Genomic DNA, 15,504 nt, shown 5'->3' with positions numbered 1-15,504 from the left:
ATATTTGATTTTTTGCTATCAGATATCAGCTCTTAAATGAAACTCTTATGAACTATATTTGTTATCATCATTATATTTATTAATGTACCTTTAGTTGTACCAGGCATTAAAATGGATCAACAAACCCAAGAAACAAAGGTGGCCTAAGAACTTTTTCCATGACTGTACATAATAAACACTAATAAAGACAAGACAAGATGATAGATGATACCTTATTAGATAATAATGTAATAATGAACAGTATAACGAATAAGAATAATAGCATTAATGAATTTGTAAAGGCAGAATACAGCTTTTGTATAATATCTGCTTATTAATACAGTATGGTGGACACAGTAATTGATTGAAGCAGTTATGAGATGTATGAAAAAAAACATCCTTTTGGAAAGCTTTAACTTCATAAATGATTGTGTTGTTCCAGTCTGCATTATGTAAGACACAATCAAGATTGGAGAGATTTAAAATGGCGGGAAGGCTCATGTTTAGTCCAAAGTGTCTGTCTCCTCTGAGACTAAGGAGGAGATGGCAAGATGATTGCTTTGCATTTTGGGGACACTCCCACTCGTTCCTGCCTGTCCAGATCCTCCCCCATCTCTTTGGTTTCTATCCCCCCACCCCTTGTGCCAGTGAGACAACACACGGCTTGTTTGGATAAGTTAATGCAGAGATGTCAGGCTTGATTCTGATGTATACCACCTGTCTTGGCCTTGGGCTGACCTCTCTCTCCAGCTCCCACCGCCGACACATTCCAACGCTTTTCTGGGGCTCTGTGTTTACAATACATCTGACTGCTTCATCACGACCTCTGCACCAACATATACAAGAACAACACGTTGATAGAGGAGACAACAAGGGGCCTGGTGACAGATCTTCAGCAGGAAGTGTTGTGTTCAAGAGCACACTACGAGTGAGCGTCGGTATAAGAGTTTTAAATTTGTGCTCAATCAGTCTGGTCTGGAAAAGGACGGGGTGGTCCATGTCCGAGCAGATGCCAAGATCCTCCCACTCAAGCTCATGTGAACACCATGACCTCACTGCCTCGGGCCTGTACATGAATTCGGACTGTTGCTCCGTGCAAAAGCTTCTCATCTCTTCGGAGGTATGTCAGGTGGTTATTTACAGCATGACCGTGTCTACCTGGCAAACGCTACCGCTCTTCTTACGTCACCAATCCCAACCATCAAACAACAATCTCTCGTCACAGCCAAGAGATGGCCTGCTGGTTTCGATGATGTCATGTCTGTTGCAGATTACAAAGCTGGGTACACATCCAGCAACGGGTGGGCGATACTATAATTTTTTATATCGATCCGATATCAGGTAAATACAGTAGATACAGTACATATTGCCAATACTTCTTTTTTACTTTAAGTTTTGCAGGATCATTGAAGGATTTTGTCTTTAATTTGTTGATCATGATGATAATCGGAATAAAACAGGACACAGATTTTACGCTAATAGAAAATATTTGGATCAACAAATTTATTTGTGAACATTTTAAAATATCCATCCATCCCCCATTCATTTTCTATACCGCTTCTCCTCTTCAGGGTCGCGGGAGCATGCTGGAGCCTATCCCAGCTGACTTTGGGCGACAGGCGGGGTACACCCTGGACTGGTCGCCAGCCAATCGCAGGGCACATATAGACAAACAACCATTCAAGAATATCAAGAATCAAGAGAGTTTTATTGTCATGTGCATAGTACAACAGCAGTTATACCATGCAATGAAAATCTTATTCTGTTCATTCTCCCAAGAAAAGAAAGAAAACAAATGAGAATAAGAACATAAGAAACATAAACACATAAACATATATACCAATAAATTAAGCAACAACAACAGAAGAGACATTAATACAAGTAAATAATACAAATAAATAAATAAATAAATAAATAAAGTGCTATGAGTGTGTGCATGTGTTGCGTGCGGCGTGTGCGAGTGCTTCGTTCACACTCATACTCAACCATTCATACCTATGGACAATTTAGAGTTTCCAATTAACCTAACATGCATGTTTTTGGAATGTGGGAGGAAACCGGAGTAGCCGGAGAAAACCCACACACGCACGGGGAGAACATGCAAACGCCACATAGAGATGCCCAAGGGAGAATCGAACACAGGTCTTCCTGATCTCCAGACTGTTACTGTGTTGGCCAACATGCTAACCACTAGACCACCGTGCCTTTTTAAATATCTAATACAACAATTCAAACATTGTAAAAATATCAACAAACTCTCCAATTATTGCCTTTTATTACGTACAATTGTTTGAGCAAAATAAAGTTAATAGTGCAAAATAAGTAAACAAAAGCAAAAACTACTCTCACTGAAGTCCTCCTGTGTCCTAGAACTTATTAATGGCAAATATAATAATATCAACAACACAACAAAAATACACATAGCATGTTAGCATGTTGGCCACACAGTCAGGAGATCTGGAAGAGCTGGGTTAGATATCTCCGTTAGACATCTCTGTGTGGAGTTTGCATGTTCTCCCCATGTGTGCGTGGGCTTCCTCCCACATTCCAAAAACATGCGTGTTAGGTTAACTGGCAACTCTAAATTGGTCCATAAGTATGAGAGTGTGAAAGGTTGTCTATATGTGTCCTGCGATTGGCTGGCGACCAGTCCAGTGTGTAGCCCGCCTCTCTCCCGAAGTCAGTTGGGATAGACTCCAGCATACCCCCGCCGCAGTCCTAGTGAGGATAAGCGGCACAGAAAATGCATGGATGGATACATTTCCTCGATCCGATTTGGATACTGCCCTTGATATCGACTGCGATTGATACCTGGATCAACAGCTACTTTATTCCCTCACTTTAATCGGATCCTAATAATGGATTCATTAGTTGTTAAAACGTTTTATTCCATGATTATTACAAAAACCTTCTGAAGTTTTGACATAACAAGATGATTTAGGACATAATTTTTGGCTAGAGCACTGACATAGTTATAACCGTTTTATAATATCACACAGTTTCGTAACCAAAATATTCAGATTATTATTCACAATTTACGATCTTTGCACCTCTACGAAGGGTAGATTATGGCTAACATTATGGCTATAGTTATAGATGATAGTCAATAGAGGCAGAGGAAATTATTTATGCGGTTTGTAACTACTCTTTTAGTTTTTAAATGATACAGGGATTTTTCAAAGTACTACAGTGAAAAAGTGGCAAAATGTTTTGAAAACCGTCACATACTTAGTCAGTGATGCTGCTCTAAAAAGCACAACTATTGAACACTATCGCCATCTCGTGTTGGGGAGAAGACGTTACATCAATGACAAATAATAGATGTTCTTTCCATGCCTTTTTTCTTTGTCCAACTTACCAGTTCCAAGTCACCTGCTGGCTGTTAAGTTACTTGGCATGCAGATCTTAAATGCCTTCTACTGAACAAATGTATTTGTTTTGTCCATATGAGAAAGTATTATCTCATACACATTAATTAGGGGAATTCCTTATATTTTAAAAGCAGAAGTGATTAGAAACCGAAGCACAAGTACAAGTTTCCATACTTTTAATGTAAAAGACAAAACAATACAGGGTTATGGGACATAAAGAAGTGTCATAACTGTACTCATTTATCCTTTTCTTTCTGCTCCTTCTCCTTTTTGTCTTTCTCGGCTTTGGCCTCCTCAGCCTCGTGTCGCTTGATGAGCTCTTCCACCTCTTTCTGTTTCAGCACCTTGATTTTTGTTTTGCCGTCCTCCCGTGTGAGGGTGGCAATCTCCACTGAAACGACAGCGACACGTTCAAACCACTGGTATGCAGCTGACTTGTCATGTAACGTGCTTGCCAGCAGTGCTTTGAGCTCACCTTTCTCTGCAGAAAGCTTGCTGACATCCATTGTTTTGTTGAGAACTTTGACGGCTAAAGCCAAAGCCGAGGACAGAGTCATCTCTCCTTCTTTGTAGTCCTGCTTCAACATGGACACTGCGGCCTGAGGGGAAAGAAAAACACAACACATACTGTACAGGTGGAATGCGACTGTTGTAGTCGGATGGTGCTGAAAAACATATTTGATTCAGTAGAGCTTACTGCACTGTTGTTGCCGATGCATGTTGCCTTCCAGCCTCCATAGTTTCCACTGGGGTCACTCTGGTACAACTGGAAGCCATAGTGCTTGTCCCAGCCCATGTACAAGAGAGACACACCAAACGGCCTCTTGCCTACGAGGGAAATCCATACAGGTGAAAAAAATCCTAATTATTAGCCATTCATTCAACATCTTCTATGTGAATGCAGGTGCTCCTCAGTTTTGAACATCCTGTGGTTATAAACACACTGCCATAAATGAATGAAAAACTTAATTTTGGTCCATAAAATGCTTAAGTCAAGCTTGTCGTATCAATGCACATCCATTGTTGTGTATGTGTTCCACAATGTTTATGTACACGCGGCGATGTAAACACGGTCTTCATCCGCTATGGAACACATAAACAATAGACGTGCAGTGATACGACGGGAGAGAACATAGCGCAGAGCGATTGTGAGGTCGAATTTTTTCCAGGAGGGGTTTTTGTGATGCAAATGTATTACTCTTTTGAACGAGCATTCTCTTTTGAGAAGCCAAACTCTTCACTTAAGTGGCCCCACCAACTAACCGGAACTATGTTCCTCATCACCGAAATCCGACATATGAAGCATAGTGAAGACAAACATGTACAAATTGTGGGCTTTTTTATCTGGATTAGCAAGTACTTATAAATTACCAATAGGGTGAATGAGATGTGTTTTCTGCGGAAAAACGCCCCATTTTCAGGGAGACAAAAAATGCAAATATCACACAAAACACATTTTTTTGGACCGAAGACCTGCAAATATGCGGGCCCGTGAATGCTTAATTCACAAATACTCCTGCAATTCATCATAATTCCAACTGTGTCTTGTGGCTGTGCCATATGCATGTGAAACACGGTAGACAAACTGTGTGATATCAGACAAGGTGGACTATTTCAGCTTCATGAAGCAACACGGGAGGGGATCTGACCAAGCTTCCTACCTCCAAACTGGGTGTAGGCCTGCTTGATGTCACACAGTGCCGTCACCAACTGCTCACAAGGGATTGGCTCCTGGTACTGCAATAAATATCTGACAAAAAAAAAAAAGATTTAGACTGTATTTCAAACTTCTCATTTATTTTCAGTATTCAAAGAATTTTGTTTGTTGAATTATACAACGTACCTCTGTGCAATTAGCCGCAGTTCATTCGTCAGTACATTAGCATCTGATGTGATGCCTGCAACGCTGCAAGCCATGTCTCTGAAAATCACACAGAAGAGCACAACATGGTGTATCAATTATCTCTTTGTCGTGACCTTGCGACACATGACGTAGATACTGTAGCTCAGCGCACTCACTCATTCAGTTTGTAGATCTTCTCAGAGAAAAATACTTCATCCAACAGTTTGTGGATGTTGCGTCTCTCTGCGGCTAACAGCACTCCATCGTTTGCCAGAATCCCAAGACATGTTCCGGCATGGCCAATGGCTTCCATGGCGTACTCCACCTGATACAAGCGGCCTGTGAAGGGTATGCAGATATTTAAAAGTGTTGTAGACTCAATATCCCAACTAAAGACATGTAGGTATTTAATGCAGAACGAGAACATATGAAACACAATTCTACTAAAAGTAATTATTCGCCGATTACAAAAAAAGTAACACTTGCCTTCAGGAGAAAATATGGTTGTCCGGGAATCATATCTGCGAGACTAAATAAACAAGCAGGAACAGCAATTAGTCAACAAACAGCACACACACACACACACAAACAAATGAGTAAAGTTAATGAACACATAACATTGTAACATACCATTATTCGTGACCAAGGAACTATCCTGTAAATAACAGAGAGATGTTATGTTAGTAAAAAAAAAAAGCAGCACTTTTTGCGTTCCTAGCATCCAACATTACCACTCGTTATGATACAGCTGGAATGCGGTTTATAATTTAAAGTGAATGACTTCCCATATAGTACATTTATACATAACATTTATTGCAACACACTTATATGGAGCAATTAGTGACTATTCTCAGCGTGACAGCTAACTAGCCAGTTGCTGTTCAACAGAATGAATCTGCACTATCTAAGCTAGCTAGCTAGCTTGCCAGTTCATAATGAAATACTACAAAAAAAGAGTAAAACTCTACATTCTAAAAACGCAGTGGGATATATCAATAGCGGCTGGTGACAGTTGGTTGTACTACCTTCGATTAAAAACAGCACTTTGTTGTATTATCCAACGAAGATGACCAGTCTTACACTTTCTATTTGACGCTTCCTCATGCGCACCGGTCCGAAATGCAGTTTCAGTGAAACTATGTCCCAAACAGCGCCACCTGTCCGTAGGAGGACATAACATGTTTTATTGTCCTTTGTCAAAAAATGTCCATAAGAACAATTTTTCGTAATGTGGATTTATTGGAAATGGGTGAGACAGTTTAGGTTAACAACTGAATAAGTACATGTAATATAAAATACTACAAAAAAGAACAAATAAGTCGAACACAAAGGAGGGAAATTCAGTGTTATTGTGTTATACAATTACAATATAATAATTACATTTCCCTGTTTATTGATTCGTGGTTCTATGCATTTGTAGTTTTACTTATTGTTTCAACAAGCATTTAAAAAGAATGAAAACATTTATGTATTTATTTTATTTAACACCCCGCAACCCTAGTGAGGACAAGTGGTATAGAAAATGGATGGATGGATTTTATTTAACACATTCACATGTTTATACTGTATATCAGTGGTTCCGAAACTTTTAACAGTTGCGTACACCTTCAGACATTTGACCTGAAGCCTTGTACTCCCTAGTCCCGCACACTTAAAAAACATAAAACTTAAAAAATATTAATTAACTTTAAATATTTAACATAATTAATCAGTTAATTCATTTAATAGTAATTCCAGGTCAAACATGTGTATTTTCACATTTCACGTTCAGACGTACTCGTTATTGTGAGTGTGAGGCGCTAAATGTTTTTCATTTTTATTCACGTACCCACTATTACAATTGGCGTACCCCTGGGGGTACCCCACTTTGGGAAACTAGGCTGTATGAATAAAATATGTTTACTCTCGGTGAGTTACTAGAGGTGGCGCTAGGGCCCACTGCTACGTTTACCATGCAGCAGTAAAAAGAAACACGAAGAAGAATAACAAGCCTCCTCATTGGTTGTTACGTCAGGCCGGCCCCTGTGTTTGGAATGGAAGCTGGAAGTTGAGATGAGATCGGAGGTCGAAATTCGAAAAGCTCAACCGAAGCTTTATGCTTTTAACTGCTGCACGACGAACTCCACATTCGAACACTTGTCAACATGTTCCTTAAAATAGTTTAGGACGTAAACATCTGTACAAAGAGGTAAGTGATTTTAAGGCGGGATTTAACGCTGATTGAATGCTATGCTAACAGTGTGTACCTAGATTGTGATCAGTATAGATTGGTGTCAATGATGCAGCAAGTGACAGCTTCAACATTTGGCTGCATATTTAATGAGTGTAAAAGCGATGATGACGACTGTCACACGACTGAATTTGTAGCTTTATTGTGGCTTCACACGCCTAGTCCTTAGAACGGTGCTGCCGGGAGGGCTAATGACAAAGCTGCTGGTTTAACCACAACATTAACGTCTACAAACACAATCAAAACACTGATTTCCTTTGTTTAGTCTCTCTGGTAACACTGACTTAAAAAAAAAAAAAAAAAGAAAATTCCAATATGGTCATCTGGAAAAAACATGGCCTTTGAACCTCTGTGTCAGCAATTCAACCAAACAGATAATGAGCAGATAATGAAATTATAATTTCATATTATGTCCAATGCTGTAGGCCAAAATAATGATAATCTGATAGGACTGTATAATGTGTGCACCTACAGTGCTTGATTGTTGTGTACATGTTATATTTCAATTACTTTTTTGTCTGGTGACTGTAGATAAAAGTACACATTTGCATCATATGGAATTGGTCATTCGAGATGTGGAGTGCCGCATTGTCAATTGGGTTATTTTGAGCTGGCACGCTAAAACAAAACAATGTTTCTTTTGTTGTCAGTCATGAGTCATTCTAATGAGGACGCTCCTACGAATGGCCCCGTGCAGCAAAAGAGGAACATCCAGATCATTGAGTGGGAGGACTTGGACAAAAGGAAGTTCTATTCTTTTGGGGTGTTCATTACCCTGAGTATCAGGGCCACAGTCTACCCGGCCACCTTAATCCGGACTCGGCTTCAGGTGCAGAGGGGCAAGTCTCTTTACAGTGGCACCTTTGACGCCTTCTTCAAGATCCTGCGGGCGGAGGGTGTTCGGGGCCTGTACCGTGGTTTCATGGTCAACACCTTCACCATCATCTCTGGCCAGGCTTACATCACCACCTATGAGCTGGTGAGAAAGTATGTGTCCAACTATTCTGATGACAACACAGTCAAGTCGCTGGTGGCGGGCGGCGCGGCGTCCTTGGTGGCTCAGAGCATCACGGTGCCCATAGATGTGGTGTCACAGCAGCTGATGATGCAGGGACAAGGGGAGCACCTCAGCCGCTTTCGCCCCCATTCTCAATCGGACACCGTAAAGCCAAAAAGAGTGTTTGGCCAAACCAGGAGCATTGTGGCCCAAATATTTGCTGCTGATGGTTTACCAGGCTTCTACAGGGGAGCCGTTGCTTCTTTACTTACCTACATCCCAAACAGCGCTGTCTGGTGGCCTTTCTACCATTTTTATGCAGGTAAGAGCAAATTCCCACCTTCAAGAACATGTTTGGTATAGTGTAGTTGGAAATCTCTGTTCAAACCTTGATTCTGTGTCTTCTTCCTATACGTGTTTCACAGAGCAGCTGTCAAATCTGGCTCCCTCTGCCTGTCCTCATCTTGTCCTCCAAGCCATGGCCGGTCCACTTGCAGCTGCCACTGCCTCCACCGTCACTAACCCTATGGATGTTGTCAGAGCCAGGGTACAGGTAAGCGTCTACATCAGGGGTCACCAACCAGTCGATTGCAAGCCACCAGTCTACCTTTGGGACTTTGCCAGTCGATCACGAGAATATTCGAAAAAAATTATTACATCAGTGCTCTCATCTCCCGGGAGAGTGGCCAACAGGCACTGAACATGCCCGTGTGGCTTGCTGCCCTCCAGGCACACAACCTGCAAACTCCAGCCAGGAACTCAGTCCCCAAGACCCGGCTGGAGGTACCAGCGCACATACACCGGCTCGCCTCACTCCAAAAAAAATTATAAAATAAAAAAAAAAAAAAATGTATATATATATATATATATATATATATATATACACACACACACATACACACATACACACACATATATGAATAGAACAGTAACAACAACAGTTCATGGTGCACATTCAAACTCTGTTTTTTTTTATTATGTACCATAAAGCACCGTGTATAAACCGCACTTTTTTTCCACCGGTAAGAAGCAAAAAATTGGGGTGCTGTTTATACACGATGACAGGTCTGTGACCAGACGCAGAAATTGACAAGAAGTCCATTTTAGAATAGCCGTCTGTGGGTCAGACAGTTGCTTTGACTTTAGCGCCCTCTGCTGTACAGTTGCTGAAAATGCTTGTGTATGCAACTAACTTATCTGACGGCTGTCTGTATTTTCATACAGTGAAACGATCTCTATATACACTGAAGCTAACCTAAGCTTCCAATGTAAAATACAACGTTGGAGTTTATTCAAATTCACACTGAAGCAATGCAATAAAATAATAGAGAAAAAGAGAAGCAGTGAAAGATAAGATATCAAAACATCTCTGAAAATTGCAAATTTCTTTATTTTGATTTATTATTATTATTATTATTATTATTATTATTATTATTATTATTATTAATCTGTGCTTAGCCATAATATTAAAGATTTAGATGCTGAAGTTCAGATTTCTTCTTTATTCTTCTTTTTGAAATTGCTTAGTACCTTTACGCATGTTGATTTGAGATGAAAGAGTTGGCAAGCATTTATGAACTAAATATTTTTTTCCCCCGCCGTGAGCCTGAAAATGGGGGTGCGGTTGATACACGGGTGCAGTTTATACACGGTGCTTTACGGTATATTTTTTTTGTTTACAGTGCATGTTTTTTCATTTACAGGTTATGTTTTTTTGTTTATTATGTTTTTTTGTTTACAGTAGATGTTTTTCATTTACAAGATATGTTTTTTGGTTTATTATATATGTTTTAAGGATGTAAAACCCATCACCACACACTTTATACACTTTTCATGTGAAAATATATATGTTGCGCATATAGAGGGCCTTGAAAGCGGGGATCAAGCCTTGGTCCGTGGGCTGAGTCAGCGATGTAGTGTTTCCAAAATAAGCCCGGTCTCATCCATATTAAAAAGTTGTTCAGGCTTATATCCCCCTTCCTCGGTGACGGCTTTAAATTGTTCACGTATGCCTCTGCCCCGGCATCCGCATCCTTTCCGTGGGCTTGTTGCGGACAGTTAAAGCCCTTTTTGCATCCTTGTTAAAATGTGTTGCTGCTGTCGTCCTGATGTTATTTTCCTCCTTCTTTATGGTACGAACGGAAGATTCATTTATTCCGTAATGGCGCCCTACAGCTGCGTAAGTTCTACCTTCCTTCAGCATGTCCAGAATTCCAACTTTTTGAGCATCTTCCTCTGGCTTTTAGGTGCAACTGCAGGTGCCTTTGTCGTTGCAGAGCATTTAGTCGACATTGTGAGTTTAGTCGGGGAGAAAACTTGCAAACATACAGCACTAAAGAGCCACACTGCTAGCCACAATGCATTCATAGCCTGAAAAAAAGAAGCATGCAACAAAAATTGCACACAAAAAAAATGTGTGTTATAGCGAGGCCGCGTAAAGTGAACCACGTTATAGCAAGGGAACACTGTACATATAAAAATACTTGTCATTTTGTCCAGGGGTGTATTAGACACATTCACCATAGAATTTGATACATTTGCAAACTCAGCAATAGCGTGTTTTTCTTTTCCAGGTTGAAGGTCGCACTTCCATCATCGACACATTCAGACAGCTGATCAAGGAGGAGGGCTTCTGGGGATTGACCAAAGGACTGTCGGCACGCATCATTTCATCCACTCCCACCGCCATCGTCATGGTGGTCGGCTACGAGACCCTGAAAAAAGTGAGTTTGCGGCCGGAGCTGGTGGACTCCAGACACTGGTAGAAGATGCTTGTCACGTGGAGCGTGTGCCATGTCAGAACCAAGTCACTGCGTTCGGGTCAAACAGTGGACATGCACTGATTAACACTGACACTGTTATTTCTTGTAATGGAACACACACGCGTGACCACTACTGGAGAAGGTCCGTAAAGGACACAAAAACAAGAGTACCTCATGTTTTTTTAAAGAGTAGACCAAAATGCACGAATATGAGACTGATTTTTTTTTGCAAATGAAGATCGGTGTCTTCTGCTGTACATCATCAATACATCCAACATTGTGGGCCAACGTCAGAACTTGAACTGGTTCTGGTTAGGTTAGGAGTCCAACTACTACTACTATGACTACTGTTTTGGCCTTTTTAAATTTTGCCTTCATCAAGTGAAATCATTAAAAACAAATGTTTTTTAGCTACATGTATGTGTGTGTTCTCATAACACATGGCCAAATGGCAAATTCCATGCACATAAGCAAACATAACACAGTACGAGTGTCACACAGCTCACTGAGTGTGTGTGTGTGTTGTGGGGTGGCAACAGTCAGTGGCTTCCAATGCCTTGTGTGTAATTGTTTGAGGGCAGTTTTGTCACATTTTTTACCCTTTCAAGCACAAACTGTATCATTTGTTTTGAATGATGTCTTAAAAGATATTAAGATTAATTTATTGGGTGTTGGTGTTTCTTCAAGCTGTAGAATTAATATATAGACATTTATAACGATGTCACCCTGAGTAAGTACATCTTATTGGTGTGACTGTGCTGCTTCTGTACAGTTTTTTCAAAGTATTTTTGACAAGGTGGCAATTTTAAGGTGAAACAAATTCTTCTTAATGAGCAGCATATAAAACCTATATAACCTGGCAAGACTTACGGTGATGTAGGGATTTTCATTAGGAAATGCACTGATATAATGTAACAACATAGTGAATGGTGTGGAAAAACATTCCTTTTTGGAATCATGTCAAAATGCCACAATTTCTGTATATTTAAATGTTTAACTTGGTGAAAATGAGTTGGGGGATTTCATAATGAAACTATTTATAGGAAAAATGCAAATGAAGCAAAGGTTAGATGTCATCTCCGATGCAAATACTTTATTTGTACATATTTGCTGCTCACTGAAGAGAAAACTCTGTGCAACTTCTGAACCCGTTATGTCTAATCCTGTCAAAACTCAGCCGTTTGTATCATGTGTCATGTCACGTGACTCCATGTCTTGGTTCAACTAGTCAATAAAACATCGTGTTAAGATCTGTTTGCTGCATCATGAAGGTGTTATTAGTCATGCATATACAGTATTCTCACGTTTAGCAGCACAATAACCTTTTGATGGAAGTCAAAACTGACAGAAAATGAATGTTAACATATTTGTGGTTGTCGTCAAGGCCGGGTTATTGGGTTAACACATCCATGCATCACTTGGTTGCTTGCTCAAAAGTCAGAGGTAGCTGTTCCAAAAGGGTGGGACCCAAAATGAGTCCCAAGTTGTTGTTTTTTTCTTTACTGAGCCGCTGATCTCAGAAGTTAATACTGTAAGCTGTGTTACTGATCATCAAGCTGGAACACCATTTTGTGGCGAATGGCTTTTGGATTTATGTTTCTATGTTGTTTATTATTACACAATACATGTTTACGCTAGTAGGAGTCCCAGGGAGGAACCGCAATTCTTTGTGTCCTAAGCCTAAAAGGTTTTAGTACATTGAGGGAATTCTAACATCCAAATTTCCACTAGTCCACCAGTGATGTCGTCATGGAGGAGTGGGAGAGAATTCCAGTAACAACCACTGGAGCTCTGGTAAATTCCGTCCCCAAGAGAATGAAAGCAATGCTAGATAACAATTGTGCTCATGCAGTATAGCCGTAACTTGGACGTGTTAAAGCATTCACATCCCTGCAAATTCACTCATTATTGACCCATATTTAATTTTCTCCAAAAATAAAAGAGCCTTGTTTTTTTTGTGCACAAAACATCTTATTCACCATAAGTCGGTAATAATTTCTAAACACACGACAATACAGGTAAATTGTGCAGCATACACGTACCACCGTTTGAAAGCCCACAATTATTACATTTTTTGTTTCTGTTTTATGCTTCACTGCTCATCTTTTTTCATCAGGCATTGAGATTTAGCACTTTCTTGGGCAGTGCTTAAACACATCTTGCTAGTAGTGCTGACATGCACACATTTGATTGGCTTCGACAGCCATCGATCTTCAATTATCGTTACTGGTGAGTAGCAATACATTTGATACTTTAAATGTGTTTAATAAGTGTGTGAGGAATACAGTGGTGTGAAAAAGTGTTTGCTCCCTTCCTGATTTCTGCATGTTTGTCACACTTAAATGTTTCAGATCATCCAACAAATTTCAATGTGACAACACAACTGAACACAAAAGTCAGTTTTTAAATGAAACCTTTTATTATTAAGGGAGAAAAATCCAAACCTACATGGCCCTGTGTGAAGAAGTGATTCCCCCCCGTTAAAACATAACTAAACTGAGGTTAATTGAGGTCTATCAGCCTGGAAAAGGTTATAAAGCCATTTCTTTTTTTTTTTTTTTTTTTTTTTTTAAACCCCTGTCCTGTCCAGCCTTTAAAGCAGATAGAATTGTAGACCTAAATGCCGTCAAGTGCTCAACAGATTTACTCTGCCAGAGAGAAGTGTGATATACACTTCCCCTGTCATACAAAATTTATTCGACCTTGATGCTTGTTATAAAGCAAATTTGGAGCGACCGGACCGGAGCAGGAGGGGACAGAGAAGAAGAGAAAAGGAAACAGGGGGGGGGGGGGGGGCGAGAGGGGACAAAAACAAAAAAAAGAGAGACAAGAGACAAGGACAACAGCAGCAACAACAACAATTGTGACAGAACAACAGAAACATACAGAACGACATCAGCAAATAAATGTCCGTGACAACTATAAAGACGAACAAGGATAAAGGACAAATCAATATTAACAACCACAATGACAAAGCTGTCAATGACAATCAGACATAATAGCAGTCATGAAATGATGAACTATGACAGTGATCACAATGACAATACTGCATTGAAACAGTCGCACACAATAGCAGTCATGAAATGATGAATTATGATAGTGATCACCATGATAATACCGCATTGAAACAGTCACACATAACTGTAGTAATGAAATGATTATCCATGATAGTGAATAGAATCAAAGTTACTGTAATGCACATCATTGTAAAAAAAAATATATACATATACACATATATATACATACATACACATACATACACATATATATACATATATATATATATATATATACACATATATACCGCACATACACACATATATATATATATATATATATACACATATATACCGCACATACACACATATATATATATATATAGTCATACTGCTGATATCACCGTCGCTGTAATAAAACCAACAACATAATAACACCCTGGTTAACTCAGTGAGTAATGTGGGGAAGTACGTATGTACTGTGAGTGTGCATATGTACAGGTATCTCTGTATGTAAGGAAGACTTCATATATATGTAAAGGTGCAGGAATGTGTGGGCGTGTGATTGTCACTGAGAGTGCATGAAAGGAAAGGGGCCGCCTTCCACCACCCAGAGAGCCCCACCCCAAATAGCAAGGCCGGGCCCCGGCCGCCAGAAGGCCACCAGGCCCATAGGGGCAGGCAGCACAAAGATCAGTGCCCCAAGAGCCAGCCCAGAGAGCCCCCCCCCCGGGAAGACCAGTAAGGGGCCGAAGAGAGGTAATCCCAGCCAAGGACAGGGCGCCAGCGGGCCGGAGGACTGCCAACCCCTGAGACCAGCGAGAGATCACACCCCACAAAGGCAGACGGGTACCGGGGGCCACAAACCGGCAGGCCCAGAGACGCCTCCACAGCCGGAAAGATGCCCGCCCGCGCCGGAAGCGCCAATTTCCGCCCACCCCCACCCCCAGGGAGCGGAGCCCGGCCCGCCCCGGGCCAACCCCCGCCCGACCCCCGACACAGGGCCGCCCCGCCAAGGGATGCAGGAGGCACACCCTCCACCCACCCGGCGGAGGCACGGGCGGCAGAGATGTATCGCCCAGCACCTGACCCCACGGATCAAACCCCTGTATGCCCCCCCCCCCCCCCCCCCCCCCCCCCCAAAAAAAAAAATAGCTAAAATAAATAAATAAATAAAAGTACACACACGCACGCATATACATTGTCATTGCCATTTCTAAAGATTTGGGACTCCAGCGAACCACAGTGAGAGCCATTATCCGCAAATGGCGAAAACATGAAACAGTGGTGAACCTTCCCAGGATTGGCCGGCCGAGCAATAACTGC

The 15,504-nt window shown here is 41.0% G+C and overlaps 2 protein-coding genes across 3 annotated transcripts; one reads left to right on the top strand and one right to left on the bottom strand.

Moving 5' to 3' along the window:
- Positions 1–3,509: 3,509 nt before the first annotated feature.
- psma4 (proteasome 20S subunit alpha 4) lies at positions 3,510–6,324 on the bottom strand. Of its 2 annotated transcripts, none has more exons than XM_054770764.1 (9): positions 6,274–6,324; positions 5,824–5,848; positions 5,680–5,722; positions 5,370–5,532; positions 5,194–5,271; positions 5,012–5,100; positions 4,048–4,178; positions 3,826–3,949; positions 3,510–3,741 (listed from the first exon to the last, which is right to left on the bottom strand). In XM_054770764.1, exons 2-9 carry the CDS (start codon positions 5,824–5,826, stop codon positions 3,587–3,589), a joined length of 786 nt encoding a protein of 261 aa, XP_054626739.1. In that variant the 5' UTR covers positions 5,827–5,848; positions 6,274–6,324; the 3' UTR covers positions 3,510–3,586. The 2 variants fall into 2 exon arrangements, with proteins under 2 accessions (XP_054626739.1, XP_054626738.1); XM_054770763.1 differs by having other exon boundaries at positions 6,219–6,310.
- Positions 6,325–7,193: 869 nt separating this feature from the next.
- On the top strand, positions 7,194–15,288 carry LOC129179113 (solute carrier family 25 member 44-like). Its single transcript, XM_054771961.1, has 4 exons — positions 7,194–7,381; positions 8,074–8,742; positions 8,846–8,973; positions 10,994–15,288. The coding sequence occupies exons 2-4, from the start codon at positions 8,076–8,078 to the stop codon at positions 11,183–11,185; spliced, it is 987 nt and encodes a 328-aa protein (XP_054627936.1). The 5' UTR covers positions 7,194–7,381; positions 8,074–8,075; the 3' UTR covers positions 11,186–15,288.
- The last annotated feature ends 216 nt before the right edge of the window (positions 15,289–15,504 follow it).

The sequence above is a fragment of the Dunckerocampus dactyliophorus genome, chromosome 3, assembly GCF_027744805.1.
Source record: "Dunckerocampus dactyliophorus isolate RoL2022-P2 chromosome 3, RoL_Ddac_1.1, whole genome shotgun sequence".
NCBI lineage: Eukaryota > Metazoa > Chordata > Actinopteri > Syngnathiformes > Syngnathidae > Dunckerocampus > Dunckerocampus dactyliophorus.
The sequence above is the reverse complement of the archived record's forward strand: the minus strand, read 5'-3'. Positions and strand labels throughout refer to the sequence as shown.

Excerpts from the sequence above, each read along its gene's own strand:
- psma4 (XM_054770764.1), bottom strand. Across the intron at positions 5,533-5,679 it reads AACCATATTTTCTCCTGAAG|GCCGCTTGTATCAGGTGGAG; the intron begins GCAAGTGTTACT and ends TACCCTTCACAG. Across the intron at positions 4,179-5,011 it reads GGCCTACACCCAGTTTGGAG|GCAAGAGGCCGTTTGGTGTG; the intron begins GTAGGAAGCTTG and ends TTTCCCTCGTAG.
- LOC129179113 (XM_054771961.1), top strand. The coding sequence starts at position 8,076 with ATGAGTCATTCTAATGAGGACGCTCCTACGAATGGCCCCGTGCAGCAA. Across the intron at positions 8,743-8,845 it reads TTTCTACCATTTTTATGCAG|AGCAGCTGTCAAATCTGGCT; the intron begins GTAAGAGCAAAT and ends CGTGTTTCACAG. Across the intron at positions 8,974-10,993 it reads TTGTCAGAGCCAGGGTACAG|GTTGAAGGTCGCACTTCCAT; the intron begins GTAAGCGTCTAC and ends TTTCTTTTCCAG.